The sequence below is a fragment of the Stegastes partitus genome, unplaced genomic scaffold (genome assembly GCF_000690725.1).
Source record: "Stegastes partitus isolate 25-593 unplaced genomic scaffold, Stegastes_partitus-1.0.2 Scaffold596, whole genome shotgun sequence".
NCBI classification, from domain to species: Eukaryota; Metazoa; Chordata; class Actinopteri; family Pomacentridae; genus Stegastes; species Stegastes partitus.
The window spans coordinates 162283-179572 of NW_007578327.1; the positions used below are offsets into that span (position 1 = coordinate 162283).

Consider the following 17290-nt stretch of genomic DNA (forward strand, 5'->3'; position numbering starts at 1 on the left):
AATCAGTAAATTTAAATTGGGAAGATTACAAACCTTCAGCTGCCAGCTTTCAGTGGTCTATATTTTAATGCATGGCCCCTAAAACGTGTGGAGGGCTTAGTACTGATTCACAACGCACACTGTGTTCATATCTTTACTCGTATTGATGGAGGATCAATGTGAGAGAAAGACACCAGTGTGAAGTGGGAGAAACTGTTTGGACATTTGGTTCACCAACTTGTACTGTTAAAGAATGTTTGTGGTTGTCAGTCATCGTTAACGGTGAAGTTTATGATTCTAATCCAACACACATTTTGTCAAATTCTGCAAACTTTCAATCACAGTCCAGTAGTTGTCTGTTCTGTATCCACGCTGAGGCCTGCCTCTGAAACAAAGTGGCTTGAATTGGAGATGTGGAGAAAAAGGCAGTGAATCTTTTTTTTGCAGAGATGCAGACTCCACCTTTAAAACATTCACAAGTTATTATCAGATTGTTCCTGTAACACTGAAACCACTTCTACTCTGACCATAGGTGTAGGAGTTTTTTTTTTTTTATTATAAAGGCTATCTGTGCTCGATGCTTCAGGCTTGAGGATGAAGTTGTAATGGGCAGGGAGGAGGTGGATCTTCACCGCCTCCATCATGAGTCAGGACTGACTCAACTGCACTGACCTACTCCCTACAGCTCACAGTTGTAGTTCAGAGCCCACCTCTCTCGCTCTCTCTCTCTCTGTCTCTTTCTCCTTCTCCCTCCCTCCCTCCCTCCCTGTCTCTCTCCCTCTCTCACTATTTCTTCATTCCTTTCTTCCTTTCCCCTTGGATGATGCTTCCCTCCCACTCAGCAGCATCTGTATGCATAACAATCTCTTTGTGCACATGCATCTCTATATGCATGTGGGTGAGTTAGCTATTATTAAAACATATCACACTTTGTACAGCAAGCACCTTTGGCAGCGTTTCCATTTGTATGTTTAATCACAAAACTTCACTGTGTTTTCTTTTTTTTCTATTCAGAGCTGCAGCAGCCTCTGTATTTCTCACTTCTTACCTCTGCAATACAAATGACCTTCTAGGGATGAAACTCTTTAATCGTGGTGGTTATGAATCCGCTAATAAATTATTATGTGCAGAAGCCCCTCCATGTGTTTATAGTTCAACCCCACGTCCTGCTCATGTCACTTCATGAGGTAAATGCGTAAACCTGCTACCTCTATAATTCATTCAGCATCTCTCAGATCCAAATGATTGATTAATATCGTTATATTTCTAGGCGTAAACCTGTTACTATGATCTGTTTATTATAACACAATCGTCATATGTGTGCTTATAGTGCTTCCACTGACTGTATTGTCTTCGTGCCGCTTTCCAACCTGGCAAGTGCACGACGTGCAATAAAACTCAATAAATGTGTCAGAGTGAGACACACATTTCGCCAGTGAATATTAATTAGCTGTTGTTTCTCTGCCGCCTGATTGTTGCCGGTGATAGTCTGCCAAGAGACACAGTTGTCTGTTTGCTCATCCCCGTTCTGCACGCACCATTTACTTTGACTTTTGTTTTCCTCAATCGATTACATTTTATTACGATCATCGGAAATGACAACGTTGCGACGGGGGCATTAAACAAAACGAAAAGCAAATAATTTTTGGTGTTACGTGCCGGAGGCGTTGGAGATACTGTATGCAAAGTTCATTAGAATACAAAATAGACGTGACCTACATTGCCAAACATCAGAGCATTCAGAAGTAAATCTGGTGCACATTAACCATGAATACTGGCTCGTCTTGGTGCTTCTTTATCAGTGACTCAGACAAAGTCATGATGTGGGAAAGTGAGTGGGCATGTGTGCGTGTGTGTCGTCCAAATGTGTGCGCACACTCACATGCATATATTTTAATGTTAAAGAGATACATGTGCATGCGTTTTAAATTTTTTATGAGAGTACAAAAAGACACTCATGGGTGCACGCAGCCATGTGTGGAAGGAAAGAGTCAGAGGGCATGAGATGGCTCAGTGCAACGAAGAAAGCTTTGGTGCTGAAGCAAACTTAATCTGAGGATTTCATGCTCCTTTGGAGATTGTTAAAAGTTAGAGGCATCAGCTGCACCTTACTCTGGGAAGGTAAGCAATATCTCAAGAGCTGGATCAGGTTTGTAAGAGCCACGGTGGCCCAGATGGGGTCCCCTGCTCACCGAACCGCTCCAGACGTGCCAGAGAAACAACAAAGAAATGACAGCTGTTTGAAGAGTGACACGAGGCTCGGCAGTCGTCTTTGGGTGGCGGAAAATGTGCAAGACGGTTCAGTCTTATTAGCTTCGATGACTTGTGTATGTGTTGCTGGGTGCTTGTGTCTGGGCAGTGATACCTTGGTGTATTTTCACTCTGCTCTATGAAAAGTAATTGTTGGTGCTCGAACAAGTGGCTCTCCTCTGCGCAGTCAGATATTCACACTGATGCGTTTCCTCTTTTTTCTCCTCTGCAGGGCCCATTGAGGTACTTGAGATACAAGTGGAAGAGACGCACGCTGTTCGACCCTGGTTGATCAGGGAGGGAGGAGCCAAAGCGGAGGCCAAGCATCAACCTTCTGCTACATAAAGTGTTAATGGCTCTCAAACGGCAGGAGACAAATTCACACTTTGACTTTTGAGCACTAAACAACGTCCAGGCGCAGCAGTGCCGGGGCAACGCTACTGTCACACAGTGCAAACAGGACGAGCAGTCGCTGTGTGTGAGCACATACAGATGAATTTATAGTTAGTGGAGGTGATATTTTTGTTCATATAAATGGTTAAATTAAAGATTACAATACTGCTGAATCTCTAAAGGGGGGCGAGTTCAGATGAAGAGATTCAAGACGAGAGCGAATTGATGTCAGCCAGTATTTGATAGATGTCTACACAGACTTTTGCTCTGTGCATACTCAAATGGAAATCAATAGCTCCACTCAACCGATGGAATTTGCCTTTTTAAGAATTGTAATTGTGTCTGGAGAGCCCAACAGGTCCGCCTGTGAGCAAAAACGCTGCTCTGCTGGACTGTAGATAAGGAGAAAACAATATGTGCCATATGCACAATCACAGTGTATTTTTTTGGGAGAAACTAATGTTTTCAAAGGAATGACGATGTGGCCACTGATTTGTGTCCAGACATTATGTTCATTGTCCATCTAAATCTGTTCGCTCGACTGGTGCCATGCAAGCTATGTTCTTTTATTTTTTTCTCCACAACAACATGCAGAGATTCAGTCCAGTGTGGCATATAGTTACAGCTTTAAAGGATTATTGAAGAAGTAATAATTTGCATCAAATTTTTCTTTGTATACGAATATACATGTTTGATATCAATATATTTCAGGCATTTTTCTACAGAGACTTTAACATTTAAAGAGATGATATTTTTGATATTGTGTTGGATGACTGAGAGGTATTTTGACGAAAGCTGACATTCCCTCGAGGTGCGTGTTTTTCAGCAGGGCAGAGCAGGATGAGTTATTTATATATACAGGATGGTGTTTGTATGGATGGAAAAAAAAAACTTCAGTACAAAAAAAATACACAGAACGGGGCGGGTGGCATTTTAAGAAAGAAAATGTACGGCGGTGAAGAAAAGTGGCGTAAACCAAATACCTAGTTGTGCTTTATCAGACAGGAGGCATGGGGCTAAATGAATGCATGACTGACTCTTCACTTTGTCCTGCCATCACTGTGTTTTTCTATGCATTTCTGTGGAGAGGCTGTCTGTTGGTGGGTCCAACATGCAGGGTGCTCTGCTCTCCATGATATTAGAGTTAAGGAGTAATTCTCTCTCATTTCCTCATATGATGTCCATCAGGTTAATCCTGCAGTCACTGTAAACCTGATCAGTTCTCATGTTACTTTGGCCAGTGAGCCATGAAATAATAGAAGAGTTTATTTATTAAGCACTGATCGAAACCAGAGAAGGACAAAATATAAAGAATAAAAAAGGAAGAAGAATATTAACTATAAACAGGTGATGCATAGGTCATTCTAGCCATTAAAGGGTTGAGAAATGTTTCAGATTGGAGGCGACACAAACTCCACCCAGACGGATTTCATGACAGATTTTTCAATCAATACTAAAAGAAAAAAAAAAATCAGTAAAGATGATTGGAATATCTCAAAAAGCTGTCAGTGATATTTTGTTGTGTGTCCACAAACTGTTGGGAAATAACTTGTGAGAAGTAAACACTTTGCACTTAATGCCGGTGTGTGTGTGTGTCTATGTGTGTGTGTGTACACTTTAAACTGAACAATAATTCCAGTGTTGATTTTATGTCCGTACTCTCTATTATAAACTGCACTGGTTGCGGATTAATCTCTCCTAATGTCAGGACTCAATGAACTGGGTGTCAAATAGAGGAAATTAAACTGACTGCAAGAGCACTGCACTTAATCAAAGTTACCAAAAAGCTGTTTCAAAAAAGAAAAAAAAATGTATTCAATGGCATCAGCAGCTGCATCAGTTAATTGAAGATTAGCGGGACGAGATAGCGGGCCGGCGGTGCTAAAGGCCATCAACTGTCTCCAGAAGATATTCTAATGAATTCATGGCGGTTTGTCATGGTCATACACGCCATAACACGGGCTGCAGCCAGCAGCTCGGCTCCATAAAAATGAAGGACGGGGATACGGGAACGGGGCAGCGGTGGCCTACGGGACAGAGAGGTCGTCTTGAGACTGAAGCATCATAAGTTCAAACCCATGAACCGGAAAAATATGCTAAGAAAATGTGCATAAGAAAAGTACATGCTTAACTCACTGCCTTGGTGCCCTCCAGTAAAGCACACAAACTCCGAAGAGGACAGAGGTTGTGCTGTGCAGCTGTTTGCAGCATATGTGAGTGAACGGGAGGCAAGTCAGTGCTGGAGATAAAAGACAAAACGCTTCAATTCTAGGGTGCTTTTGTTGGACAATTTAGATATAACACAAGCCTAAGAGGGTTATATCAGTAATACAATCAGTGTGTTACTCATATGACACCAATATAATTATTTAAATGTGTGAATTTAGAATGACCCAATGGAGCCACATAAAAAAAAGTTGTCTCCTAACGACCAGGACCTTTAACTGAGTGTCTCTGCTTTCACTTCTGACTTCTGTTGCAAACTAAACACAATATCTTATAAAACATGATGCGTTATTGGGGATACATTTCTCAAAAGCAGCTACAGCCTTTAAATATATATTGTTACAGGACAGATTTTTAATTTATTTTGGGGGGTTTGTTTAATTGGATTTATTTTTGATTAACTGTTAAATTCCTTTGTTCAGAAAATGGTGACAAAAATCCCCCATCAATACCAAAATAACATGTTTACAGTCACCTAAGATAAAGAGAAGCACAACTGGAACCATAAAAAGTGACCAAATATATCAAAATGCAGGGACTCGGTGGTTAGCGCCGTTGCCTCGCAGCACGAAGGTCGCTGGCTCACGTCCCAGTGAGGACACCCGGGAGTGGAGTCTCCATGTTCTCCCCGTGCAGTGTGGGTTCTCTCCGGGTTCTCCGGCTTCCCCACACACAGTGCAGAAACATGCTGAGGTTAATTGGTGATTGTAAATTGTCCGTAGGTGTGAATGTGTCAGCTGGGATAGGCTCCAGCCCCCCACGACCTTAGTGAAGATAAGGCGGTGTATAGATAATGGATGGAAAGATATCAAAATGCTTGGCAGTTAATTGACTTATTGAATAATTATTTCAAACATCCCAGTGCTTCATCCATCATGGTGTATTTTCCTGCACGGTGGATCTAATGTATGTGAATGTGTCATATTGGGGAGTCTTTTGTTTGTATGTGTTTTCATTAGTAAATCAAGTCAAATGTATGGATAAAGGAAGCAAGACGCTTAAAGGATGAATGGTGAATACATATACAGTCATAAATACCAAAAGCAGACAATCAGTGGAGACCGAATAAGCTTCACATCATCTTATATTAATCATATTGTGATTAATAAAATATGGTACCAAGTCTAACCGCACTTGTCAAAACTGGACTGGAAGCTACAGACTGAAATAAAATATGTTAGTTATTCTAACCGCTGGACACTTAACAAAACTCAACCAGAATAACAAGGAGAGTGTACATACTTTAAAAACACAGTTTCAGATTAGTGAAACGTTCATTCTTTTTGCTAAAACACACTCAAAAAAAATGGTGATTAAAGTCTTTTTCTTTCCATGTGGACCACATCACACAAGGCCCGGATCCAAAGCCACTACATTTAGACTAGCACATGAAATCACAGTTTCAGATCTCTTAAAAAAAAATCCCATCATTTCCAAAATAATATTTTAAAATAAGTCCCATAAAGACAAAGAAAATATATCATCATGAATATATCAGACAAGCTGCCAGTTAATTATCAAATCATTTGATTATTAATCAGTTCAGCTTTGCTACTGCTTCCTCCACCAAGGTTTAGATTGCTTCAATGTGCAGTGTTATGTTTTTATAAATGTTAAACTTAATTTATACTTTAAGTCTACAAAGAAAGCAAGACTGGTTTAAGAAAAAATAATGAATACATGTCAAAAAAGGAAGAGTTCACAGATTTTCTACAGAGTTTGCTGAAACAAAAAGCGTGATTTAAGTTATATTTATACTATATTTTGACTATTGTATGAACATAGAAAGCTCCAAAACACAAATTCAGATTTCAAAAAGGTAAACAGTCACATGATTCCCCCAAAAATAGTTTGATGTAAGTCACATAAAATCAAGAAAATGACCAAATATTTCAAAGTTGTTATGCTATCTAAATTATAATGTTAGTTAATGTCAGATCTGGACTAAACTGACAGAGGCCATCCACAGACTTTACAATGCAGCTTCAGATGATTTAAACTTTTATTATATTTATTAAAATACATAAAAGGACAACTGCAGTCCTTTTGAAGACCTCTACTGGAGTTTTAAAAACCACATTAATGAGATCTATCAAATCCGGACTACATTAAACCTGGAGAAGCCAAAAACCCGCTTCAGACTGATGGAGTCCATCCATGCAGGTGTTGCTGCAGACAGCCGCCACCTTTACAAGGGCAAAGCCGGGGTCCGCGTGTTTTCTATCCCCCGCTTATCCGGTTGCGGACGTTTCACAGGGGCGGCACCGGAGTTGTAACCGTAACCCCGCCCGCTCAGGCTGGCGGCGCGTTGTGTTCCACGCGCACTCCCAGACGGTCACGTGATGCGGAGGAAAGAAAGAAAAAAGAAAGAAGGGAGGAAGAGAGAAAAATGAAATAAACAGCGAAGAGCCTGTGAGAAGAAGGGGACAGCTTTGTTTACAGGTAATAAACTAACTACATACTCGTCTAGGAGGTGAAATAACGTCGTGAGTTGTGTTTTTTATTTTTATTTTTTGTAGCTCTGACTGCTAGCTGAGCCCAAAATGTACTCGCGTATCTGAATCCACCAAAGTGGCTGTAAGCTAGTCGGCACACAGGGACGTGGTTGTTTTTTTTTCTGTGTGAGGCTCAGATTTTTGCGGTTGTGTGTCTGAAACGAGGCCCGACATGAATTCCCCTCACAAAGTTGCTGATGTGTCAAAAGCTTGTGACCAACCGGTTCGCTGGAAACTGAATCACCCGTCCAGACACGATTAGCTGGCAGAGGTGGAAAAAACGAGCTAATCAGAAAACACGTTAGCTTCCCCTGTGCTGCTTAAAGCGTGTGATTACAACGTCTGTCTTTTCTAGTCTTCATCTGAGGAGGAGGCAGAAGAAGAAGACCTTGGTCCAGATGTGATGGGAGGACAGATGTGGAGGTCTGCTGGATATGAGATAAACACGTAAGTACTTTTAAGATGTGTAGTTTATCAGCAGCTTTCAGATTGTAAGAAGTTCTGCCAAATAAAGTGAGAGGTGAACCACTTTTCTCTGAGCTGTACAATTGGACTTGTTTACACACAGGGAAGGTCTGAGTCCTACTTTACAGCCGAGCATGTGATCGCACAGCCCATAACCCGACAAGTCCTCCTTGTTGAGTAAGTTAGCCTCACAAGTTGGCCTGGATTCGGTCAAGTCTGTGCTGTAAGTGAATCTATAGTCGTGCTTTCTCAACGCTGAGTTTGATTTTGTGTTGTGTGAATGCACCTGTACTGTGGGAGTTGAAATGAAAGCAGGAAAACAGTGTTTGACAGGATGGCTCAGACCAGAACCCGTTGACCGAAGTCCACTTGGCAAACACCCGCCCTTTAAAAAACCCCCCCTGGAGCACAACACTGAATCAGTCTGTTATTTTTTAATGCCTGACCCTGTATTCTGACCTCCTTCTAGCAGAGGCTAACTCAGCTTGTTTGCTTACTGAACATAAAGCTTTTTAAGTGTAGAATAATGTGGCACCGAGAGGTTTTTCTTTTAGCAAACACAGATTAGCACGACTGTAAGGCTGAGGCAGCAACCGCTAATCAAATCTGCCTGTGCAGCGACTTGCAGGAAGGAAAAGCTGCAGACTCCTGTGGCATCCTCGGACTAATCCAACTTCGGAGGTGACCTCTGTCTGTCTTTGCAATGTTCTTTAGGTAAACAAAGAATCTGCTGTGGAAACGGAGGAGGGAGAAGATGAAGCTGAACGAACGCAGCGTGGCGCACTACGCCACCTGTGACTCGCCGCCAGACAAGACGGGCTTCCTGTTCAAGAAGGGGGAGCGCAACACGGCTTACCACCGGCGCTGGTTCGTCCTGAAGGGTAACATGCTTTTCTACTTTGAGGAGCGCGACAGCAAAGAGCCCATCGGCGTGATCGTTCTTGAAGGATGCACCGTGGAGCTCTGCGAGTCGGCGGAGGAGTTCGCCTTTGCCATCAAGTTCGATTGTGCCAAAGCACGGGTGTACAAGATGGCAGCTGAGAGCCAAGCGGCCATGGAGTCGTGGGTGAAGGCGCTGTCGAGGGCCAGCTTTGACTACATGAGGCTGGTGGTGAAGGAGCTGGAGAGGCAGCTGGAGGAGATCCAGGAGGCTGCAGGTGGTAGCTTTGTCGGAGTTGGAGGCCCGCAGGGCAGGCCTAAGACCTCCAGGCGAAACCAGGTGGCACGGTCCAGGTCTGGAGCGTCATCTTCTTCATCCTCTTCATCCTCCATATCCTCATCATCATCTAATGCCCCTCCCATGTCAGGCCAGAGGAGCCTCCAGGATGAGGTGCAGCTCATCTCTGGCTGTTCCAGGGAGAACGGCGTTGCGTGGAGCAAACCAGCGGCTGCCTTGGCTAACGGCTTCGTGGAGGGAGCCTCCTCCTGCGTGGCCTGGGAGGGCTGCGCAGACTCTGGGAATGTAGGTGGTTATGGGGGCGATGGAGTTCGGGCTCCACCGGTGCCTCCCAGGAGGAGAGGAGCGTCTCTGGAAAGCCCCGTCTCCCCCGGAACCGGCTGCTTCTCCAAACTGCATGACTGGTACGGCAGAGAGGTGGAGGAGCTGAGGGTGCAGTGGCTGCAGAGCCAGTGAACTGACGGAGGTGGACCATGTCTTTATTCCACAGGTTCTCCATTCCTTCCTGATCATTCTGCTCTGCTTCTGAACCCAACAGAGAAAACAGAAGCTTAATTGTGAATTACAGTCTTATCTCCGTTAGGAAAAAAAACTACAGCTATAAATTTTGAGATCGATTCCAAATCTTGTCTGGCACAGGGGAAGCAATCCGTCTTAAACATTAACACTATCCTTCGTACAATCCAAGAAACACAACATTAGCTCCGTTCCACATCAAGACATTTGCCAGCGACGATAAAAACGTTAAGAATCCGACGTTCAAAGTGGTAATCATCTATTTAAAATCATCACGCTGCAAAGACCTTGGCCTTGATTGGTCTCGTAGTCGGTACAATTCAGAAGAAAATATGCTATTATATCGTCCGTGTTCCAGTTTCTTCCTCCCGTGTAGCTCCTAGATGTCTTGTGCAATTGTTTTGGGGCCATTTAAGCTCTAAGAACCTTGAAAAAAGTAACGTTTCCTTTTGTTGTACATAAAAAAAACTACTTTGCCAAGCAACTGGGCGATACAGTAAACAATCTGAATCACCGTGATTAAGTGCATTTCTAATGGAAAGAAAATGCCTGAGATGGTTTCTGTGTCGTCAAGGCCTCGTAAATAACCACGTAGAGCAGGACAAATCCATGTAGATCGTGTTGTTATGACACGTAAACCGCGACATACAACGGTGAGGCTGACACTAAATGCCGTCTGAGTGTAGCGCTGAAGCTGTTTGGTGCTTTTCTGAGCTAAAGAAAACAGCTTTTTTACCATCTAATGACAGCTTTCAAGTTACACATTCCTGATGTTTCCTGCAACTTTCAACCACCTGAGATCACTCTAATGACCTGTAGCTCAGCGAGGATACTGTGGGAGTATGAGAACAAGCTAGTCCGGGTTCTCCTCCGTTCTCCCACCGGGCCGCCGCCGCTCACCCTCGCGGTTGCTGATGTCAGAGCATCCTCTCGACGGTCGCCGGGGACCGCGGCGGGAGCCGGATGTCTGGCTCGGAGCAACGCACCCTTTATTTTTAGCCCTTGTTAGCCAGCGGCCAGATGATGCTGTGTCATGAGAGGGCTTGTCACTTAGTTCTTCTGTCTGCTTTTAGTAGAAGAGTTCATCCTCGATCATTTCACTTTGTACAATCAGAATCATCCTAATTGTTTGCACCAAGCCTGAATGTTAACAGATGAGTGTCGGCCGTTACTGTACGTGACCACCTAACCTCTTGGTTTTTGTATAAATATTTACTGTTCCATGTTGGAAATGAACACTAACAGTCTTTACAGCGATTCCTATATCCAATCATAGAGCTGTTTTTCTTTTATACGTGCCTTATGTTATCTTTATGACTCTGTTATAACCATCGCCACGTGACTACATCGATGGGAGGGACTGACTCATCCTTTTTTTTAACTGTACTGCTCTTTTTTTTCTTTTCTTTCTTGCCAAAGGCTCGTCTCGGTGCAATCACTTTTTTGACAATGGCTCGGTTGCTTCAGTCTGCTATCATTACTGTTACACACTCGGCTTGTCCCGAAACAACACCGTGGGAACTACGGTGTGGATTGTGTTGTTTTTTTTTTTTTTTTTAAATGCCAGGATTGAAACTGATCTAAAATGATCATCGGTGCATTTACAGCTCCACATGTGTAATCACAGACTGAACAAATGTGTCAAATTAACCATGTCAATGAGAATAATCTTTTATTCCAAGAGTGCCAAGTGAAGAATGCAAGCTAAATGCACAGTAACCAATTTCTATTATTAATTCTAGTAACATTTTTCAACGATATACTGTAAATACGACATTGAATAACCAGTAATATTTAATACATTGTCCTACTATGGTACTCTGAAATGACGTTTTTGCTGTAAACCACTCAATAAACAATGTTCTTATGGTATGGTGTGGTTTTCTTTGGTGCAGTTTTCTGTATTTCTGGTCGTTTCTGAGCTGCACTCAGTCGGCTGGTCTGTTTGGGGCGTCACGGTTTCTCTTCTCGTAGCTCTGGATTCATGCTCTCCTTCCTGGTGCTCTGCAGCCCGTCTCTCACCAGGTGTCACTGTGCAACAATTTTACGCTGCGGAGGTTTGACTTGAGGCCTATCAGCGCCTCACACCTGGCCGGACAGGTAATAAAAATAACTGTGGCAGCAAACGAAACAGGATTTTAGCTCCCCAGAGAATGAAATGGAGGAATTTTCTGATGTAAACAAGAAAAAAAACGTTGTGTTTTAATTCCCTTTGTTTTCTTTGGTGGTAACATTAGAAATACAGAAGATAAATGTGACATTTAAGTCTTTGCCAGAGCCGTGAAGCTGCATTTTCAGCAAGCGTTTTTACACCAATGGGAGTTTTTCTCTGCTAGTTTAGGGGTTTACATGCTTGTGCTATTTATTGTACAAATATAGTTTTATAAATGTCTATTTAAGGATTGATAAGGATCCGTAAGCAGCAGTTAGTGAAACAAATGAGAGCATTTGAAAAGAGCTGTCGCTGGAGTCTGGACAGTTCCTGCATCTTGCACATACTGTACTTGTCCACAGGGCTGCTGCTGGCTGCAGCACAAAACCTCAGACAACACGGGAACTGCATCCTGACTGGGAATTTCAGCATAAAAGCATGTGTTTACAGGAGAACGCACGTTTTCATAAACATTTATCGATACAGAGAGGAGGTTTAGAGGTTAAATCGAAGACCAGAGAGGAAGTTCAAGTAAAAATTTTGAATATATCGGATTAGGTTGAAATTGTGGGGTTGCTTTTTTCCTCTACAGTCCAAAAAACCTCAACAATTAATGTGATTTAGGACCCAGAGTTCTTTTTATTTCACCTTCAGCCTCCCCAGTGGGTGCCAAAAAGTGGTTGATTGCCAAAAACTGATTGCAGCCTTCTTGGTAAAGCTGTATCACCTGCTTTGTATCCATCTACAGCTGCTTTCATCTGGATTTAACAATCAGAACTTGAAAATACTCAGAACATGGTAATCATAGTTAATTCATAGATTCAAATCAACTCTGTTGCACAATTTCAGAAGAGCAGCGATCTCGATCACTTGGACTGCATTTCATTCAACAGTGTAGTCTTTATTTCTAGTCACGGTTTATTGTTGTAGCTGTATTTTTATTATAAAAATGAGTTTTACTGGTTGTTATATTTTCATATTTGTTGTTAAATTATGATATTGCACAAGGAAATTACATACATACGGCAATCACGTTTTGGCTATTTACCATGTTGGATTTTTTTATTTTTTTATTTTTTAACAGTGTAGTAATATTTAAGATTTAAGACGCCTGATTATTAAAATTTCTTTGGTCGCAATTATTCAGATATATGTACAGATATAAGTTACAGCTTGGGTTGCCTGTTTTTTTTTTATAGCTAGATTTTTCTGTGACTTTACTAGTATTTTTTTCTGTAAATTATCCCAATGGAAAATATAGTATTGTTAAATTACAGTTAAAATTTGAGTGTTTAATAAACTTTTTTTTTTTTTTATAGGGCAGTATAATTTGAAATTTCATTCCCGAATATTCATATTTTTTTGCTCTCAATTATTCAGTCACAAGAAACGTTCATACACCACAGATATGAAGTAATATTGGATGTTATAACTATTTGATGTAAAGCTTTCGGCAGAAGCCGGTTTCTGGCTCCTCTTATTTTGAAGAGCCCCTGACGGAAGCGGTATATTTAAATTCCTCCATCTTGACGCAGTTTTTTTTGACAGCGGAAACGAGGACTCGCCACTTTTTTTTTTTTTTTTTTTTCCGCGTCAAGTTTCGTGGCTGAAAGTTTTCTTTCCTCTTTTTTTTTCTGCGGAGGAGCAGTCCCATGCAGCCACAATGAGAGAGAAAACGACGGGCTTTTCGGCGTGCAGCTTCTCCTCTCCTGTCCAGCTCCTGCTGCCGCTCGCCGACGTCGTTTAGACTTAATTTACTTCTCAGCACATTTCCGTTATGCGAAGTCCAACTTGTTGGTTAGTCGTCGTGCTGCGGTGGGTGCCCGTCCGAGATAACGGAGAACGTGAGTATGTTTGTTGAGACCCTGTCAACTTTCTGCTCCCTTCGTGCCTTTAAACTGCCTTTTTTTTCCTCTAACATCTTCTAAACTCTCTGTTTAAACCACGCTGGTGTCTGAAGTGGAGAAAACAAAAAAACGCAGCAGCGATGTGGACAAAAGCCCTAAAAAAAAGGGCTTTATTTTTTTTTTCCTTATTAATAACCGTCGACAAAGTGCGCTGTTGTTGGAGTTTAAAGGGTCCTGCCTCTCTCCGTGTTGGCGCAGATTTATTTATTGCCCCCAAAACTCCTTTTAAAACTTAAAAGCAGCGTCCTGTCAGGTCAGCAGCCAGTGCTTTCAGTCTGCTTGTCACAGACTGTGTACACAACACGTGCTGTAGCAGCTCACTGGATGTGCGTTTGTGTGTGTGCCTGTTTTTTTGTTTGTTTGTTTTTTCTTCTTCACAACAACCATTTGGCGCAAATTTATCAGCGGTGGTCACCATGGTGATGACGTAATAGTAAACCCACTTGTAAATAATTGGTGTTTATTTGCCCAACATGGAGCAACTGGGTGATGCCAGAGGTTTACTGAAATGATTACTGCAGTTTAGTTTCACAAACTAGTCAACAAGAGACTGCATGACTCCATATGTGCTCTGCTGCATGTGCTGCATGTGCTGCAGACAGAGATGACAATAAACAGTGGAGATAGAGCGGCTCTTCTGGACAAACTATGTGTAGTATTTTGCCAAACCTTTAAGTAAGAGACTTTCCTGCTGTTTATTTTGCAAACTAGTTAGCGAGACACCGAATGACTCCATATGTGCTCCACTGCATGTGCTGCAGACAGATGAGAGTCGTTTGAACAACAGGGTTGGAGCAGCTGTACTTTACAGACTGTAATAATTCTTGTTAATTTGTCAGATGGGGAGCCAGACTTTTAAATAATGCATGTGCTTGCAGGTCATTTCACAAACTAGTTAGCGAGACACCACTTGGCTCAGCTGTGATGTGTCTCTGCTGCATGTGCTGCAAACAGAGATGACAGTAGCGTAAACAATGGAGACAGAGCTGCTCTTCTGGACAACCTATGTGTAATATTTGATGTTAATCTGCCAGACTAACTGTGCATTTTAATTTGGCAACTAGTTAGCAAGACACTGCATGACTCCGTATGTGCTCTGCTGCATGTGCTGCAGACAGGGATGACATTATGGCGACACAGCTGCTCTTCTAGACAAACTATGTGTAATATTTTGTGTTAATTTACTAACTATAGAGCGAGAACTTTAAGTAAGAAACTTTACAGCTGTTTATTTTGCAAACTGGTTAGCAAGACACCACATGACTCCATATGTGCTCTGCTACATGTGCTGCAGACAGAGATGACATGAGTACAAACAATGGCGACACAACAATTTACTATACATGGAGTCAGGCTTTAAAATAAGTAACTGTGCAGCATTTTCCTATGCTGATGGGATCTTTGTTTATTGAATAGTTCCACTTGACTCCGCACCTCTGTCTGCTCAGGTGGGATCTGTTCTCTGCTGCATGTGCTGCAGGCAGCTATTAGAGTAGTTTAAAATGTTAAAATGAGTCACTTGGCGGCTTTTCTCCCCCAAAAAGTGAATGTGTGTGTTAGAAACGTGACTGCTGCTGCTGGTTGCGTTGCTCCGCTGAGCGTCCCTGTGTTCAGGTCAGCGGTCGGCCCTCATGACTGCTGGATGAGGAGCAGCAACGTGTGCAGAGCAGCCACTTGTGTTTCACAATCCACCGTAAATCAAAGCAGTAATTTTGGTGTGTGTTTTGGAGGGGATTCGCTTCTATTTGTGGCTCCTGGCTGCGTTTGTCCCTCTTTGTTAGGATCAATTTCAGCTCCAGAGGTGAGGACACTCGGGAGTTATGACTCGGTTTTAGGGTCAGGGGTTGAGTTGTGATGGTTGGGTTTAAGGTAAGGGTCACAACAGAAATGCTTCACGCACAGAGATAGCAGTGTGTAAATACAGGTTGATGCTCAGCAGGTTGAAAGCTAGCTAGCGAGATGCTGTTTGACTCTGCTCGGCTGTGGTACTTGCTCTGCTACATGCGCTGCAGACATAGTGTAAACAATGGAGCTGCTCTGATGGACAAACTACGTGGTCAATATATCATTTAGGCTCGACTTTAAAACACAGCTGAGTGGCAGATATGTAGAAAAATCCTTCGTCTAGAGTGACTGAATACATCTTGTCAGCTAGTTTTGAGATCTTTTCTGTCATTATTCGACAACTTAGTCACTTTGCAGATTAAAAAATGGGCTTTGTTGTAGATTTAACCATCCAACACTGTAGTATAAAGTAAAATTTTAATTGAAATGCTGCTTACACATGAATTAATGCCAATATAGGTAGGAGACATATCATATATAATCATGTGGATATTTTGCATCATGAGTCGGGCAGCAGTATTACCCACAGTAACCTAAACACAACTGAATAACTGATGTAAATAGTAATCTCAGATGGTTGACAACTTCATAGTGTCATATTATCTGGCTTGGCCTTCTTTTAAAATCACACTCATGGGGTCATGTAGAGTGTGCAGATGTGCATATTTACCACCTGCAGTAATCCTGCACCCGGCCGACGTTTGCATTCTTTGATGATTCAGTCATTTAGACACGACAGTTGTCACACCTTGAGTCACCGACGCACAGCAGACAGAAAAACATGCCTCGCGGCCTGAAGAGATGACGCGTGTTTAATTCCAGATTAGCTTACAAACCGAAGCAAAAGGCTGTCTGTAATTTTAAGAGTTTGGTGTGTTTCCAGATTTCCAATCAGCTCGCAAACGATTTTGATAAATTTCAGAAAAGTGTTTACTTCCCTACAGACCTCATCGATTCCCGAAATTGGGATATTTTGGTTTCACTTCTCTTTTACTCGTTGTGACCAGAGAGTCACACGGTAAAGCCTAAAAACATATAAGGACGACAGGCTGGATGTTGTACCTCGTATAGCGGTGCCTCTGCTTTGCATTTCCAACACAAAAGAATGTTGGACTGTCCCCAGAGAAGGGCATGACATTGTTCAGCGTGATTATAACATGATTCCCTCCAACATGACATGATTACTTGGCTCCACATTTTATGCACCACAAGACAATATTATCTTGGAAGCAGTCTGAGACGTTTCCTTGAAAGAAAAAGAGTGCAGCTTCTTGGAATCCACTAGTTTTTATGCAAGTTTTTTTCAAAGCGTTGTGAACACCGACGTGCACGTATGCGTGGATCGTGCACGGACGTAGAAGGAGAAAAAAGTAGTGAACTCTGCGGCCTTGGCTATCAGCCACAGATCAGCCAATGTCACGGTCCCATGTCTTTAACTAAGATATGATTGGACGCCAGCTCTTCCGCTTCCCCCGGGGCTTCTAAGAAATCCGCTTGATGAGACTACGAGAGGAGGTCTGACCCGCAGTGGCCCTGTGGGGAGGGGGGGAGAGGAAGGAGGAGGATGCAAAGGAGAAAGAGCGGAGCCGTGGGAGATGACCTGGCACGCAGACAGGAGTCGGGTTCTGCAGAAGAACACGACAGAGAACGACAGAAGACGCACAAATCAGGTCAAACACGATGGAAGAAAAAAAAACGAAGCTCTTCCTGGTGACAATGGAGACCTTAGTAACATGCACATTATTAAACGAGTGCTGTGTGTGTTTGTGTAACCTGAGTCGCGCAGCACTCGACCACCGAAGCCTGAAATCTCAGCTTTAACTGTGGATTCTCACCACAAACACACACACACACACACACACACACACACACACACACACACACA

General features: G+C 42.6%; 2 protein-coding genes and 1 long non-coding RNA gene across 5 annotated transcripts in view; all 3 read left to right on the forward strand.

Annotated features, from left to right (window-relative positions):
- Window positions 1-4199, forward strand: part of LOC103362712 (uncharacterized) — a 7742-nt gene extending 3543 nt beyond the window's left edge. The window contains exon 2 of the long non-coding RNA XR_520475.1: window positions 2462-4199. This is a non-coding gene — a long non-coding RNA (uncharacterized LOC103362712). The remainder of the gene's footprint in view (window positions 1-2461) is intronic.
- Window positions 4200-7217: 3018 nt separating this feature from the next.
- On the forward strand, window positions 7218-11373 carry pheta1 (PH domain containing endocytic trafficking adaptor 1). 2 transcript variants are annotated; one of them, XM_008289156.1, is made up of 3 exons: window positions 7218-7290; window positions 7699-7790; window positions 8523-11373. In XM_008289156.1, exon 3 carries the CDS (start codon window positions 8563-8565, stop codon window positions 9439-9441), a length of 879 nt encoding a protein of 292 aa, XP_008287378.1. In that variant the 5' UTR covers window positions 7218-7290; window positions 7699-7790; window positions 8523-8562; the 3' UTR covers window positions 9442-11373. The 2 variants fall into 2 exon arrangements, with proteins under 2 accessions (XP_008287378.1, XP_008287379.1); XM_008289157.1 differs by having other exon boundaries at window positions 7249-7290; window positions 7714-7790.
- Window positions 11374-13197: 1824 nt separating this feature from the next.
- The window catches only part of sh2b3 (SH2B adaptor protein 3), a 61704-nt gene continuing 57611 nt past the window's right edge, over window positions 13198-17290 (forward strand). Inside the window, exon 1 of one of the 2 annotated variants that reach the window (XM_008289159.1) lies at window positions 13198-13497. The gene's annotated coding sequence lies outside the window, so the exon portion shown is untranslated. The remainder of the gene's footprint in view (window positions 13498-17290) is intronic. The other variant, XM_008289158.1, reaches the window with a different exon arrangement.